We start from the raw sequence: 17,843 nt of genomic DNA on the forward strand, positions 1-17,843 counted from the left end.
GAATTTGAGTTGATTCTCCTGCCCAGTTCTTTTAAGAGCTGGGATTATAGGTAGCTTGTGCCATCACACTCAGGTGGCTTAATTCTTTTATGGTCAAAAACCATTATGTGGTTATAAGCACTTTTAATTGGTTCAGATATTCTATGGGCTTACTGATTTTCTTTTTTTTAATTTATTATTTTATATTTTATGTGTATTGGTATTTTGCTTGCATGTAGGTATGTGCACCACATGTATGCCTGGTTTCTGTGGGAACCAGAAGAGGATGCTGGATCCTGTGGAACTGGAGCTACAGATGACTGTCAGCTACAGATGTCTGGGTTCTGAGAACCAAACCTGAGTCCTTTGGAAGAAAAGCCAGAACTCTTGACCACTGAGCATCTTTCCAGCCCTCATGATTTCTTGGGATGACTCCACAGTCAACTCTAGAGGACCCAGCTGGCTATTTCTCCCTGTGGTTATTCTTGTTTTGTTTGGTACTGGGGGTCATACTGGTGACCATGTGAGGGCTTCACACATGCCAGAGGGTCACCTCACTACTGGCTATACTCCAGGCCTGCTGCATATATCTTGAAGCTTGATAAATTCATACTTTTTTTTGTTGTCTTTTTTTTCCCCCAGAGCTGAGGATCGAACCCAGGGCCTTGCACTTGCTAGGCAAGCAATCTACCACTAAGCTAAATCCCCAACCCCTCATTCTTTCATCATTACAAATTGTCCCTATCTGTCTCTGGTTGTATTTCTTACCCATTTGTTTGTTTTGAGACAGGATCTCACTCTTTAGCTCAAGTGTTTACTATGTATGCTAGCTGGCCTCTAACTTACAGCAATGCTCCTGCCTCTACCTCCTGAATGCTGGGGCTACAGTACATTTATCTTCTTTGCTCCTTTGGTACTAATACAGCCATAACAACTTGGCTGTGCTCAGTGTTTCACATGGGTGGTAGTGTGAATGAGAATACCCCGCCCCCATGGTGCTTAGTCCCCAGTCATCAACTGTTTGGAAGGATTCGGAGGTGTGTCCTTGTTGGAGAAGGCATACCAATGGGGGTGGGCTTAGAACTTTCAAAAGCCCACACAAGGACCAGGGTCTGTCTGTCTCTCTCTCTTTCTCTCTCTCTCTCTGCCTGCAGACTGGGATGTAAAGCCCTCAGCCACTTCTCCAGGACCATGTCTGCTCACCTGTCTGCACCACACTCTCCACCATGATAACAACATAATAACCCTCTGAAATGTAAGCAAGCCAGCAATTAAATAATTTGCAAGAGCTGCCTTGGTCATGGTGTCATGGTGTCTCTTCACAGCAATAGAACACTAACTAAGAAACATGGTAATCCCTCCCCCTTTTGGGGGGTGTTTATGAGTGTGTGTGATAAATACATGTATGGTGCATATGGACAAGTGTGCAGATATGTAAGCCCAGAATAGTCTTAAAGGCCAGAGGAGACATCAGGTGTCCTGCTCTATCACTCTCTGCCTCACCCTTGAGACAGTCTCCAAGTAGACCTGGACAGAGGCTAGCAGCCAGCAAGCCTGTGGAACCCTTCTCTTCTCTGTCCCACAGCACTAGGGCTTTGGCATGTGTGAGCATGGCCTGGTTTATATGGGTGCAGAACCCAGGACCTCATGCTTGTGCAAGCCCTCTTACCCACTAAGCAATTCCCCTGCCCTGGAGCGGTATAGTATTGTTTTAATTTGTATTATTTGCAATACTAGAGGTCAAAGCTAGAGCCTCATACTTGCTAGGTAAGCACTCCACCACTGAGCAATATCTTCCACCCTAGCCTTTTACTTTTAACTAAGCAGTGTTACTGTATTTAAAGTCTCCCCCTTCAAAGAGGATAAGGACATGTCCTGCTTTTTTAGATAGTCTGACAACAGCTGTCTCTTGAAGAAGATGTGTTCTACCTACATTTAGTGGTTCTGACACTGATGGTTTACCTGAGGTTACCTTCTACCTGGCCCCTTTGTCCTTGACTCATTATTTACTCTTTCTTCCTTTTTGGAGTTAATCATGAATGCATTTTAGTATTCCATTTTACCTGATTTATTCATGTTTTAGCTATACTCTTAAAATTCTAAAGCGGTTCCTCTGAGGAAAACAAACTTTAAATTTCCGTAAATAAGTTACTGTCATTAGGCACCTGATCCCTGACAGCATTACCAATGGACCTCATCTGTCAATTATATACTAAGCTTAGCACTATTACAGATTTTTAAAATACTTGCACTTTGAAAACTGGCTATACAATTTTCTTAAATCTCACACTCTCTCCCCGCTCCCTCTCCCCACCTGCCTCTGTGGTTAGCTAGTTTCATCTACTCTGAAACCTCAGTGATGTGCATATGGCTTCAAGAAGCCTGGATTCTTCCAGAACAAGGGATACAGTCAGAGACACTGACTGTTCTTCCTGCTAAGGAAGTTTGCCTGCTGCTAGGGAAAAGCATGAACTTTGTCAGTCTCTCTTTGACATGATTCTTTCCCTGTGCACGCAGCTCAGACTGCATGCAGGCTTTACATTACAACTTATGATTCATTTTAAACTTTTCCTTTCTTCATGTTGTAACAAAGTACCTGCCAAATGATAGGCCCTTCAGAAAGGTTTGCTGAGCAAAATTAAAGGAATTTCAAGTAAGTTCATAGCCTTGACCTTTTAAGCTCCAGCTGCCTGCCTGTTAGCTGGCTTTAAAGCAGCTTCCCAGGTGACTGACTCGATGGCCCTATTCCTCCACCACATGACCTAGCAGCACGCCCTCACGAGATTCAACTACTACCCCAGATGCTTGAAAGGATATGGAGGGTCCAGCTGTGCACCCAGACAGAAGGCTACCAAGCAGTAACATCTGTAAAGACTACAAACTACTGTGCTCAGCCAAGTACCTCACAAACAGGTCCGGATGTGCGAAAAAGTCTGCGTACATTTCTAAAAGAGATCGTCTCTCAAGAATAAACGTTGGAAGAACTACCTGTAAAACATACGTTTGACTCCTGAGGATCAAATCCTATGAGAAAGAGATTTCTGCACTGCAGAAAGACACTCATTCATCCCAGCACACCCACCACAGGTCCCCGGCATGCTTTACCGGACCCCTTTCCCAAGATGTCCTGGTTCAGAATACCCAGGGCCCTGCCCATTAGATGTGGAACCCCAGAAGGGGTTCAACGGTCTATGTGCTTCCTCGGTGCATGTCTCTGCCATCCCTAAGCATGACACAACAGCACTTAGAGCTTAGTTGGACCGTGATAAACATCACACAAGATTCAAGTGTCCTGGGGTCCAGTTGAGGAAAATATGCTCTGGGAACTAGGAGGAAGGCAGAGCTAAGAAACAATGCATCAAGTGCTTCTTAGAGGACATGAGGCTGTAATAAGACAAAGTGATACAGAAGAATACGATATGAACATAGTGGGGACAGCCAGCCCCTCCCCCACAGACACAGCAGGCAGAAACACAAAACCAGAGTGTGACAGGTACTAGCCAGGAAATTAGTATGGATCCTACCAGATGCCAATGTTTTAATTTTAAATAAATATTTTCATGCCAGAGGTCATGGATCTAAATATGATTCAGAACCTAAGTATTGCAGGGTTGGTAAAGATTTTTCATTTGCTACAAATCAGTTATCAATTCTTAATGTATACAGCCCATCCATCACTGTCTCTGAAAACTAACATGTTTGTTAGTTTGGTTTCATTTAGTCATCTGCATACACATGAAACAGGAGACAAGCAAAACCCATGCTGGATGACTATGCTCATTCTGTGAACACCCCCCACTCCATCAACCCTGTGTAACCCGTGTAACCTGGAAGACTTGCAGAGAAGGCCAGATTTGCTTCTTACCTTTGTAAGGTCCATCCCGAGCCTAACTTGTGATAAGAGGTGCATGATAACGCTCTTGTGCTCCTCCACTGACCCCGCCTCCCCATCATCATCTCTATCGTCATGGGAATCAAAAAGATCTACAACAGAACAGGTCGTCTTAGGCTGGTTTTAGATTGGCTGGTGGTCCTTACCAGTAATGCAAACATTTCTAAGAAAAGAAAATGCTCAGAGGCAGCTCACCAGCATCGCTTGTGCCATTGGACATGGAGGAATTCAAGGATTCTGTGGTGTCTGGGCGCTTTAGGCTATTTCCAGAGCTGCTGTGTGTCAAGACTGAGGCAGATCCTGAAGAACTGAAATTGAAAAAAAAGTGAAACAAGATCAGTTTTTATAGCTAAAGAAAGCAACAGGGAATGAAGAGGTTGATCACAAGTTACTTGAAACCAATACACGGGCAGATGGCGGAAACAGCCAGACTCCTCCTATAAGCAGCCACTCTGAGGTCTGAGCTTTGTGCATAGGATGTGTTCAACCAAGCCCAGCTGAAGGCCATGATCAAGTCAGTGAGATTTCTGCCTCTGTATCCACATCTGAAACTTGGATTCACTTTCTTACTTCTTTGTGCACATGGAGATGTGCCAGTCACTGGCAATTTCTTCAAAAATGGCAACAGTCAGGCTGGGCTGTGGATCACACCTATGACCTTCAGCATTTGGGATGTTTGAGTTTGAAGCCAGCCTAAGTTACAGAGTGAGACTTGGGATGGGGATTTAGCTCAGTGGTAGTGCACTTGCCTAGCAAGCTCTAGGCCCTGGGTTCGATTCTCAGCTCCAAAAAAAACAAACCAAAACAAAACAAAACAAAAAAACAGAGTGAGACTCTTTGGGGAAAAAAAAATGGTGACATAATCCATCTTGGGTCTTTATTTTCTGAGATCCTTGAGGTAGTCCATAGAGGATTAACATTTTTTCTCAATCTTTAAAAAGTAAATTTGAATTAACAACATTTTAAAGTATATTATTTTTAAAAATAAATTTATGGCAACTAACTCTATAAGCAGGCTTAAGAAGGTCTAAAAAGAGCCTCTCCTAAAAATTATCAAAATCTACCCAGGAATTCATATATAAATTAAATAACCAGCCGGGCATGGTGGCGCACACCTTTAATCCATGTACTTGGGAGGCAGAAGCAAGCCATTCTCTGTGAGTTCAAGGCCAGGACTACATAGTAAGAACTTGTCTCAAAAAACCAAATAATTATAAGGGCAAGCAATTACGTAAAGTATAAAAACATAAACCAAATTTCTCACAATACAGACACTTAAAAATGCTACAGAATAACCAGTCATTTTACATCTTTGTGAACACTATATATTATACACTCTAGTTTATAACACAATAGTTTACCCTGTTGTCTTCTTTTGATCTTAAAAAAAAAATTAATGAACTATTTCACAGAAGAACTAAGCAAGCGCAGAGTGCCCAACACTCCTACCCCTGCACAGCACACTGCCTCCCTCCAATACCCAGCACTAGAGCCGTGCACTCATTATTCCAACCTCTCAGTCGACAGGATCAGCCCCAGCCCTAGCACACAGTTCAGGCTTCACCTCTACTGTTCTCTACTTTCTGGGTTTGTGAGACAAATGAAGAATGACACGTACAGAATACTTTCACCTAAAAATCCTCTGGGCTTTGCTTGGATCAATATATTAGAAGTTTAGAATAGGGTATGCATGTATCCTACTGTAATTATAATTGCCTAGGTTGCCTTGTGTGTGTATCTATTTAGCATACATCCTTAGGTAATTACTTACTCTCTAATTTAAATTTAGTATGCATCATAGGGGCCTATAAAAGTGTATATCTCACTGCTTTAAGAAGCAATGTAATGAATGAAAGGCCCAGGTAAGAGATCAAATTATTTTTACATGAAAGAACTGCATGAGAATTCTTGTCAAAATATGTGGTTCTATGACAGACCATCATCAAAATAGAATCAAGCTTTTAAACCAACTCAATTGTAAACTAAATTTATAACAGATTTTTACCAAATCAATCTTCAAACCTCAACTTCTATAAAACATGAGTTTTATTTTGATAACATTCCAAAGGCCTATGATTTATCTTGTACCTTTTCTCTTTACCCTTGGTTGCAGAAGACTGGTTTGGGCACGTGAAACAGTCTCAAGATAGAAACAAAAAAAAAGCATGGGATAAACTTCCAGCCATTCCACAGCCCAGCTCGTTCAGAACAAAAATGGGTCACACACATTTAGCTTGTACATTCAGGATAAGGAAAGGTTTTAAGGTTCTAAAATTAATCATTCTGACAACACAGAGATGCACCAGAGATCACTGAAGGCCTGATGTCCTATGACGGCAAAGCAGAGGGGTTATTTTGAATGCACATTCTAGCACAAGTTCTTTCCAGCACATACTCTCCTCTGATGTACAGACATGGAACCACACTGGCTAGTTATGCAATCTGTAACAGTTAGGGAATTCCTAATTGTGTAACAGTTACACAGTCCCTAAGGCACAGACTCTGGAACTCTCTTCCATCAGAGATACACAGAGAAACACATAAGGGCAAGATCTTGACCCCAGTTACAAAACTGAAGGCAGCAGCTAGTGACAGACGTCTCAGCTCTGTCCAGATGGCAGGCAACAGAGAACGTGAATACACTGTTTAAATAGGGCTGGATTATGAGACAATATGCAAGGCTAGCCAATACATCCAGTTGAGAGTATTTAAAGCCTCATTACAAACAAATAGAAAGCAAGTTAAGTAAAAACCAATAACAAAAAGAACCTAGTTTGGCCAAAGTATCTACGTTCTCCATGAGTTTGAGACCCAAACTGAGATGATCCAACTAGAGTCTAAGGTTGAGGAAGGAGAGGAGCCCGGAATGCCAGACTGAACACAATGCTTACATTTGGGTCATTTCAAAGGGTAAGTTCATGAACTGGAGGCAGGAGACACAGGAAAGAGAGGAGGGAACCAAAAAGAGGGAAGAGTGAGAGGGGCCAGAACAGTACAGATGGTCTTACAGACATGCTAGGACGAGTTCATCATAAACATGTCAAGAGGAGTCTTTTGACTAGACCGGAGACTTTGGGTGATGTTGTAAGGAGTTCATCACATGCTGCTAAAGTTTACTTTAGAGGATTTTAGTGGATGGGCAAGTGAAGCTATTGACAGGCAAAAAGATTTTCAATCCTATTGTTTAGACTGATAGTTAATGTTGGTCTGGTGGGGTGGGCCAGTGAGTACAGACATTTGTCACCCAGCCTGATGATGAGAAGTCAATCCTAGAACACACACGGTGAAGAGAGAAAATTGACTCCTGCAAGTTGTCCTCTGGCTTCCACAGGTGACTGTGGTATAGACACAGACAGACAGACACACACACACACACACACACACACATACACACACAAATTAAAAAGAAAATAGCTAATGTTTAAGAGACTTTAAAATCTGTTTAAAAAGGAAAACCTTTTACTTTGCAATCTTTTTTCTAAATGGTTATGTGCTGACCCTGTAATGTTATGCATGGCAGTAATTAAGGCACATCATTACTGTAGTTTAAAAGTTGTGCATAAGCTTCCCATGGGTTGGGGATTTAGCTCAGTGGTAGAGCGCTTGCCTAGCAAGTGCAAGGCCCTGGGTTCAATCCTCAGCTCAAAATAAATAAATAAATACATACATACATAAGAAAAAAAAAGATTCCCCCACTTTTATTGTATGTTTTTGTTAAGTGATCTATTTCTCCATCTCTAGGCAAACATGAATAAAAGTATGTTAAATTTTTAAAAATTCAAAACTTTCTTCTGCAAACTGTTAATGGTTTCTCAATAGTTTATGACAGTCCTGGAACTTTGCTCACCTGGGCCATCCTCAGCCCTCGGCCTTGCTTACAGCACGCTAGTCTAAGTGTCCAAGACCCTTGTCCCCCCCATGCTATCCTCTCATTCCCACGTATAGATCTGGGCAGCACAGCTTACACAACAGCAAGATTCAGATTCAGTCATTTGTCTCATTTACATAAATTCTGACTTAACACTGAACAGGAATCACCTTACTCCTCCAATCCCAAATCAACACTGATATCTGAAGATGGACTGACCAACTCCTTACAGATCATATGAAATTACCCAAACATGGACAATAACAAAACAAAACCAAACTTCCACTCAACAGAGGCAGCCTAGACATTAGGCTGAAGAGAGGGACAAGCACAGCCAAGAGACCAGGAAAAGAGGGAAATGAAAGTGTAATCATTCAAACCCACAGTACCATCAACAACAGAAAGATCCAAATGACGAAGCAGCTGCAAACCACATACTCTGCTCAGTAGTAACTTCAAATATTAATGGACGTGAGCTAGTGTATAAGAAACCAAAGTTCTCTTTCCATCGTCTAGAAGAAACTCAGCTGTAAAGACAGACAATGATTAAATTCAAATGAGGACACTTTAAAAGTGGGTGGGATTCCAAGCAAATAGGACAGGGAAGCAAGCAGGTGTTGCTATTCTGATATTCAACAAAGTAGACGTCAAATTAAAACCAACCAGAAGAGATAAAGAAACATTATTTTAATCAAGGGAACAGTTAACTGAGAAGACATTTTAATCCAAACATATATGGATCAGATTCTGAAGTACTTGACTTCACAGAAAGTGTCCAACTACAATGAAAAGACTCCAAGGTGACTCCAGCTTCACTGCAGATGATTTCAAGACTGTATTCTCTTCAATAGGTCACCCAGACAACCACATAAACAAACTTCAGAATTAAATGTCATCTACAGGAAATGGGCTATGAGATACCTACAAGATATTCCACTCAAACACCAAAGAACATCCATCTACTCAGAAATCCATGGAAGCTTATTTAAAATAGATCATATACTGGGACACAAAACAAATCTTAACAAATGTTAACAAATTCAGAAGAACCGGAATTTTTGTGTATCCAACAGACAATGTGGTAAAACTTAAAATGGACAGAAAATAAATCTCTAGTATTACATGGAGATTAAACAACACAGTACTGACTGACAAAATGTGCCAAAAAGGATCTCAAGAAAAGTAACATTCGAAGCAGGGCCAGGATCCTAACCTCTGCAAAGCCCACGCCCCACGCTATGCAGCTGGGGTGGGAGAAACTCAGCCAAATGCACCAACCAGGAGCCCACCCACCGACCCACCCATGGTGCGGGGCAGTTGGGCACTATAATAGTCTCTCTGAGATGAGGAAGCATGGCCCAGGCCAGCATCATGGCAACCTGCGTAGAACAGGGAGGCCCATATGCTAGGCTCCGAGGAGAAAACACAGGCCCATCTGGTACCTTGCAGCACCAGCCAGGTGGGCACTATCAGAGTGAGCAGAGGTGTGGTCTGGTGTGGTATGGCAGAGAGACAAAATGGTTCAGGTCCACTGAACAGAGACATGCCTGAAGAGATGAGAGAGGAAGAGAGGAGGCTGAGATGGTGAGGGAGCTGAACCATCGACCAGCAGCAACACACAGGAAATCGAGCCCTGCACTCTGTCTGGACAGCACAACAGAGATGACCCTGTTAGTGAGAGCACAGGTGAGCCAACCCTGGGAAAGTGACCTGGGGAGACCTAGCCCCACTCACCTGCCACACGGAGGTGGCATGAGCTTGGGAGAGATGCCCTCTCCCGCTCGCACCCATCAACATCTAAGGCAGGTGGGGAGCAGGGCCTGCCCTCAATAGCTGTAGCACTCAGGAGAGCAGGCCCTGACCCTCTCCAGGGCAGGACAATAGAGCCGACTGTGTTAGCGAAGGTATGGGCAAGTCGGCCCCGAAGTTGTGAGTATGAGAGGGCTGCCACCATTTCTCATCTGTCCCATGGGGCATCAGTATCTGAGCAGGCGGGAGAGCCGGCCTGGTGGTTGTAAGAACAGAACAGGAGAGCTGTCTCTGACCTCTCCCCACTCGGGAGAGCAGACCCCGCATCTTGCCTGGGCAACACAATAGAGCTAACCCTGCTGGCACAGGTGTGGGTGAGCCAGCCCCAAAGTAGTGAGCAAGGGAGAGCTGCCCCATCACCTATCCGTCCTATGATGCATGAGTGAGGGGGAGTTGCCTTCCTTCCCACCCCACCCCCAATCAGTGCCTGAGGCAGATATGAGAACTGGCCCTGAGGTCACAAGAGAAGGAAGGGCTGCTCCTGTCCACCTACCCCTCACCTGGGTAATGTAATAGAGCCAACCTTGTTGGTGGAGGTGCGGGTGAGCCAGCCTCAAGTTGTAAGCATGGGAAAGCTGTCCCCACTACTCATCTGTCATGTGGCAGTGTGGGAGGGTGAGAAATGCACCCCCCACCCCTTACCACCTGCAACAAACCAGAGAGCTGCCCCTGGCCCTTACTAGCTGCAGCACTCAGGAAACAGGCCCTGCCCCCACTCCCCCAGCTAGGCAGCACAGCAGAGCTGCCTAGTGGTTGGAGGTGAGGGTGATCCAGCCCCAATGTTATGAGCAAAGGAGAGCTGTAGCATGAATCTTAAAAAGTCTTATTAATAAAAACAAACCCAGAGCCAGGTATTGGGGTGAACGCTGAAAGATCAGAGACACAGAACCTTGCCAATTCCTCAGCTGATCTCGTTTCCTCAAACTGGAAGCCTCTGAGTCCTCATCCAAATGGATCTCAGCTGAACTGCTCAAAAGCCTAAAAGCATAACCAGGCTCTAGTTCCTGGTTTTCAGGCCTTATATACCTTTCTGCTTCCTGCCATCACTTCCTGGGATTAAAGGCGTGAGTCACCATGCTTAGTTGTTTCCAGTGTGGCCTTGAACTCACAGAGATCCAGAATGCTAGGATTAAAGGTATGTGTGCCACCATTTTCTGGCCTCTATGTAGCTACTGTTCTGTCCTCTGACCCCAGATAAGTTTAGTAAGGTGCACAATATATTAGGGGACACGATATCACCACAGACAGCTGACCCCATTACTCATTAGACATGTGGTAGCATGGGCGGAGGAGAGATACCCTACTCCCCACCTCCCACCCATCAATGCCTGAGACAGGTGGAGGAGCTGGCCCTGGGGTCATAAGGATGGGAGGGTTGTCTGTACCCCTTACCAGCTGCAGCACCCAGAAGAGTGCTCCCTGTATTTCACCTGGGCAACACGATAGAGCTGGCCCTGAAGGTATAGGTGTGGGAGAGCCGACCCTAAGGGCATGAAAGCAGGAGAATCTCACAGCAGCAAGAGGTGAATTAGCAGGGCAATGCTGGAGAGCCCACCCTGGTGGTGAGGTCAGGGGAAAAGTGTCTGGTGGGCCAACCCTGCAGCTGCCCAGGCCCAGAATCAGGGCTAGGACTTGGCCCGCCCCAACATCTACCCCATCAATGATCTGCTGAAGTATGTAAAGGGACCTGACCTGCAGACCAAAAGCTGCAGGTCTCCACAACACAGGGCAACAATGGGATACTCAAGGGGAGTCCCAGTGATGGCCCAGCATCGATAGTGTAGTAGAAACCAGAGGCCTCGAGCCAGACCGATGACTCTTTGCAATGAACACTTGCAACTAAAGACAGATGGACAAAGGGTTTACTTCGTGACTCACTGTGCCCCACTGCAGCTTCCATGACGAGAGTATTAATTCCCCCCACCTTTTTCCCTCTCTTTTTTTCTCTTCAATTTTGTTTTATTGGGGAGTGTGCAGGGGTGGAGGGTGGATTTGAAGGGACAGGGAAATGAATGAGACAGAGATACATGATGTAAAAGAGGCACAGAATAAACAAAAAGAAAGAAAAAAGAACAGTCAAATTTCTGGAACTAAATGAAAATGAAAACAACACAATGAAGTCTTCAGGACACACTAAAAGATGAAATTTATAACTCTAAGCTCTTACATTAAAAACTCAGAGAAAGCATAAATAAATGACTTAATGGTCCAACTCAAGAATGTAGAAAAACAAGAACAAACCAAACCCAAATCCAGGCAAGAAATAATAAGAACTCAGAACAGAAACGAAGGAAAACAATGCAAAGAGTCAACAAATCTCAAAGCTGGTTCTTGGGGAAGATAGACAAGATTCACAGACCATTGCCCAAACTCACCAAAAGGAGAGAGAGAGATGACCCAAATGAGCCAAACCAGAGGCTTCTAGAGAAACCTGAGAAACTGCTGGAAGAAAACACAGCACCCTGCAAGGCACAGAGGAGCAAAGGCCTTTCTAAATAAGACTCGATTTGCCCGGGAATCAAGGCCAACAACTGAAAAGTAGGACCTCATAAAACTAAAAAGCTGTACAGCAAAGGAAGAGGAAAGCCAGAGAGTGGAGAAGAATCTTTGCCAGCTATACATCTGAGAGAGGATTAATATTCAGATTATACAAAGAACTGAAGAAACAGAGTAAAAAACATGGCCTAACAGTGAGTTCTAGAGATTGGATTAGATTAGACAGACAGACAGACAGACAGACAAGGGAACTTTCAATTACTGTTAGTAGGAATGCAAACTGGTGTAGCCACTGAGAAAAATCAAGTGTGGAAAATTCTCAAAAAGCTAAAAATAGACCATATGACCCAGGTATAGCACTCCCTGGTATGTATATCCACCCAAAGGACCAGACATCCTACTCATTGCTCAGCTGTGTTTACTTACTGCTTACAACGCTAAGAGATGAAAGTGCCTTCAATGTCCTTCAGCTGATGAACAGAAAATGAAAATGTGGTTACTTCTACACAATGGATTACTATTTGGCAGTAAAGGAAATTGAAGTTATGAAATTTGCAGGTAAGTGACGGAATAGAAAATATTATACTGAGTTAAGTAAACCAGACCTGGAAAGACAACACTGTATTTTCTCCCTCATCTGTGGCTCCTAGCTCCACAGCTTCGGACTGTGTAGACGCCAGGAAAAGTAAAGAAACCATGGAGGTGAGGGAAGGAAGGCGCTCTAGAGGCAGGGAAACGTAAGATGCGTAGGACACTATAAATGGGGAAAATGGAAAATAGGGGGGAGGGGCTTTAACTGGGTAGGGAAAAGGAAGCCAACACAGGGAGGGAGGGAAGATGTCTGAAAAAGCCACAAGAGAGTCATATTTTATAGTTACCTAAAATTACATATAATACATAAGTATATGTGTATACATATGTGTATAGTTTCAATGAAGTTATGATAGTCACTAGGGTGATAATGCTGCCCGGAGAGCCTAGACTAACAAAAACCCCAGTAAGAGACATAGGGAGCCTCTGACTGTTGGTCAGGAGAGCCCACGCAAATCCCCAAACGTCACAGGCCACTGCTATTGCCCTCCCAGAATTTGAAGAAGTCCCTATTGCTGAAAACACACTTTGGACACAGGACTTGGAGGTACTGAGCTGGATATGACCCGGAAGCCTCCCCAGAGGACTAGCCTTCACAGTACCAGAGGTGACAGGCAAGGTGACAATGGAGAAGAGCAATCTACAGTCTTTCATTTCAATGACTAGGGCTGATACGCTGCTTGCAATCCACATATAATCAGTTCCAAATTTATCCTGGATAAAAGCAAAGCAAAACCCAACCTAAAAGCAACTGTACTAACTCCAAGAAAGCAGGAAAATCAGGAAGAAATGTCCAGCAACAAATAAAGCTAACTACACCTCTGCCAAGCAGAAGTAACATGAAAGTAAACAGCCGGAGTCTTCTGTGAGAGCAGTTACGCTAAGCACAGCACAGCTGACTTCCGCAGTCCTCATTTAGATATTCACAATGACTCCTCCACACTGAACTTATTCTTATCCCCATTTTACCAACGAGGAAACTGAGGATTACACAGGGTAAGTAAGTTGACTAAGGTCACCCAACAAAACAGATTCAGAATGCAATGTATCTGAGATTCTAGAATTCAAACATCTGAACCATAGCAACCTACCTGTACAGAGGTTGATAAGCCTAAGAGGCAGCTGAAAGCTTTTTCTGAACCATGTTATGTAGTTGGCTTTCAATTAACAGTAAAAAATAAGTCAAACATTTTCTACTGAGGAGAACCTGTCAGAGGGTCTGCCACCTCTCCCGCTCAGTATCTCAGCTCCAGCACTCCCTCCATCCCCAGAACCACCACAGGGCAGGGCCTGGCGCTCCTTATTCTACCACCAGGCTTTGTCTTCTCTTTCTACACCACCCTGTGGGGATACTGTATTTGTGCTGAAATGTGGTCATATTTTATTTGTAGGTTAATAAAGTTTATCCGGAGATCAGAGGAAATAGCAAGCCAGTAAACACAAAAGTCAGGCAGTGGTAGCACACACCCTTAATCCTATCACTTATCTGGCAGGGTCTCTGTGTGGTCAAGGCCACACTGGGAACAGAGCCAAGGGTGGTGACACACACCCTTAATCCCAGTACCAACCACAGAGACCTGAAGGTCTGTACAGACAGACGGTGACAAGGAAGTGAGTTGGCTGGGCTAAGATAGCCAATGAGAGGGCAGAACAACAAGGCAATACAAGCCTGGGTAGACAGAAAGTTGTGGCATTTTGCAGATTATGGAGCTGGTGAGCTAAGGTGGTTGGTGGCTCTCACTACTTCCCTGATCTCTAAGGCTTTCACCCCCTATAATCGGCCCCGTGTTCTTTATTTAATAAGACCGCTTAGAAATTCAGCTACACACCCCCAATGCTACACAGTCTGGGGCACTATCCACAAAATAGAGACCAACACTCTTAGAACGAGGTTCCAAATTCCTAAAAGTCTAACAAATAACACAGTATGCCTTGTACTTCAGCCACACCCAACTACTCACAAACAAATCAAGCACTCTTAACAGTCAGCACCCCCCCCCACAAAAGATGTGATAACAGTTTTACTTGTAACAACTAAAATCCGTTGATGAACACACTAGTGCAGTATATAGTCCTACAACAGAAAAACGCCCAGCAATGAAAAGGATGAGCTGGTGACAGAGAAACACAGTGATAACACGAGGGAGCTTCCAGACAAAGTAAACCTGGGGAAAAAGGAACAGAAGTGCTCACTCGATGCCGCTAACAACGATCTTCTGGTCCTTTCTGTCATGGTCACACTTCCTGCCCCAACCCAGTGCTGGTCTACTGCACACCAGGCAAGCACTTAACCACTAGGCTGTATCTCAGCCCACAACCTCGTAAGAAAGAAAAAGAAGTATCTCGTGACAGAAGAGATCAGGGGTTGCTTGTGGATCAGGAGGTAAGTGGTGGGAGAAAGGGCAAAGGACACACACAACTTGGAAATGGTTGTGTTTGTGAGAGTGTGTTCATGGTTTGAAGTACACAAACATTCATGCAACCATATCGACGATGCCTCCACAAAAACAGGAAAAGGGAAACAACCAACCAGAAACAGACAAGCAGACAGGGTGCCGTGTACAAAGCAGGGTTTCTAACTACTGCTTCTTAAAATGAAAATATGAACACTTTCACTTTTATTCCTGGCTTTCTACAACCTGACCCTGCCACTGGGAAAACTCTGGCCTCTGCTGGAGCTTTTTACCTTTCCCTGCATTTCTTTGTGGTCGTTATAGAGTAACAAATCATATGCGCTGGGGGTGTAACTCAGTAGTCAAGCAAATGCTTCCCACCCACAAAGCCCAGGGTTCAATTTCCAGCACCAGACTGTAGCATGAATCTTAAAGATACTTATTAATAAAATCAAAGCTGGCCGGGCAGTGGTGGCACACGCCTTTAATCCCAGCACTCAGGAGGCAGAGGCAGGCGGATCTCTGTGAGTTCAAGGCCAGCCTGGTCTACAGAGCAAGATCCACGAAAGGCGCAAAGCTACAGAGAAACCCAGTCTCGAAAAACCAAAAAAGAAGAAAAAAAAAAAAAAAGTCAAACCTGAAGCCAGGTATTGGGGTGAATGCTGGAAGATTAGAGAAGCAGAACAAGCCACAGCCACCTCGCCAATTCCTCAGCTGATCCTGTTTTCTCAGACTGGAAGCCTCTGAGTCCTCATCCAGAATGAATCTCAGCTGAACTGTTGCTCAAAAGCCTGAAAGCTTAACCAGCCAAAAGCTTCTAGTTTCTGATCTTCACGACTTATATACCTTTCTGTTTTCTGCCATCACTCCCTGGAATTAAAGGCGTGAGTCACCATGCTTGGCTGTATCCTTGAACACACAGAGATCCAGAGGGATTTCTGCCTCTGGAATGCTAGGATTAAAGGTGTGTGCTACCACTGCCAATATTTAATATTGTGGCTGTTCTGTCTCTGACCCCAGATCATTTTATTAGGGTGCACAATATTCTGGGGAACACAATACCACCACACCAGACAATAGCAACAAACCTCAAACAAAACAAGAACAAATTGTAAATAGTAAGAAAGTGCTTGATTCTGCTTACATAATTATTTGTTTTAAAACCAACTTTCCCCCACTAAGTAGTTATAGGTTTCTTATATATTTTTCTAGTGTTTAAGTATAAACAAACAAAGTCTTTTTCCTTCTCTACACAAAAAGTACTAAACTAAACACAGCTCTGCACCTTATTTTTTTTCAATTAGGTACACTATGGAGGTTCTACAATTTATTAATATACTACCTTTTTTTTTTTTTTGAGACTGGGTCTCACTACATAGCCCTGGCCAGGTTGGCTTTGAATTCAGAGATTTGCCTGTCTCTGCCTTATTGGTGCTGGGATCAAAATGTGCACCACCACACTCAGAACAGGCTACTTTTTAAAGGCTACAGAAAATCTCACTGAGTAGGCACCATTATTGTTATGACAGTCTTTTTAACGCCACTCTTCAGTAGCCTCCTAAAGTTAGACTGTTTCACGTGTTACAGACCACACCAAAATCAGCAGCATTGCAAGCACATTTCACAGATGTAGGTCAGCGGCAGGGTCAATGTCCACTAGTGAAATTGCTAGGCTAAAGACAGCGATCTTCTCCACGAGAATGAGCACAGCCACTCCTCCCCAGCAGAGCTGGTGTACACCATCTGAATTTGTGCCTATCTACAATTAAGAAATAGAGGCTGGAGAGATGGTTTAGAGGTTCAGAGGTTCTGAGCTCAATTCCCAGCAACCGAATCCTCACAACCATCTGTAATGAGATCTGGCGCCCTCTTCTGGTATGCAGGCATACATGCAGGCAGAACACTGTATACATAATAAATAAATCTTTTTTTTTTTTAAAGAAAGAAATAGAACCTCAACATACTCTCAATGGACAATTATTAAGAAGCTGGTCAGCTATTTTGCATGTTAAATGTGTATTTATCTATGTATCTTTTATTCATGTCCATTGCCGGTTTTTCTCCTATGTTAAGTCTTAGTCCATAGGAAATGCAAATATTTCTACCAGTTTGTCATTATCTTTTCCAACGTTTATGCTGCTCTTTCTTCAGTTGGAGCTTACTGCCTACTTCAGCTGAAGGTTCTGGTCTTCGCTGGTGTAGCTAAGCTCATGTTTCTTCTATATCTCTAGACTGCATCCCACCAGGGTAATGATGTCACTTGGGGTACTGTTTCAGATTCCCTATGATATTGTAAATATCCCTTCCAAAACAAAGCCAATCACCACCAGTGATTCCTGTTGCTGAATGCTCCACAGCACTGCTAACGGAGTAACCGAAGATGATGGCCAGTTTGTCCATGTCATGATCCGACTTGCAGAGCCTATCCGTTAATGCTGCAAATCCCATCACACATTTAAGACACTCTGGGCCATGGTGACCGCAGGCTCCTGTCCCCAGGGCTTTCTAAACACCAACAGGAAAAGAAACAGTGTCGCTGACTGCTTCCAGAGCTGCTTGCCAATTTGTTAGACACAGACTCCCCCTGGGTTTTCTGGAAGAGCAGCCAGTGCTCTTAACCCCCAAGCTCTCTCTCCAGTCCTGTTCTTAAATTCTTACACTGAAACTCAAATTGCCAATGTGGCAGTATTTAGAGGTACAGCCGGGTTGGGATTTAGCTCAGTGGTAGAGCCCTTGCCTAGCAGGTGCAAGGCCCTGGGTTCGATCCTCAGCTCAAAAAAAAAAAAAGAGGTATAGCCTTTGAGTAGCTAGCAAT

General features: G+C 43.9%; 1 protein-coding gene across 10 annotated transcripts in view; it reads right to left on the minus strand.

The window, feature by feature from the left end:
- Osbpl9 (oxysterol binding protein like 9) overlaps positions 1 to 17,843 on the minus strand; it is a 139,874-nt gene that overhangs the window by 7,656 nt on the left and 114,375 nt on the right. For all 10 annotated transcript variants that reach the window (XM_036178354.1, XM_036178353.1, XM_036178352.1 and 7 more), the window contains 3 exons: positions 4,067 to 4,179; positions 3,845 to 3,963; positions 2,882 to 2,967 (listed from right to left, as the gene is read on the minus strand). In XM_036178354.1, coding sequence (XP_036034247.1) covers positions 2,882 to 2,967; positions 3,845 to 3,963; positions 4,067 to 4,179 — 318 coding nt within the window. The remainder of the gene's footprint in view (positions 1 to 2,881; positions 2,968 to 3,844; positions 3,964 to 4,066; positions 4,180 to 17,843) is intronic.

Source organism: Onychomys torridus, chromosome 2, assembly GCF_903995425.1.
Source record: "Onychomys torridus chromosome 2, mOncTor1.1, whole genome shotgun sequence".
NCBI classification, from domain to species: Eukaryota; Metazoa; Chordata; class Mammalia; order Rodentia; family Cricetidae; genus Onychomys; species Onychomys torridus.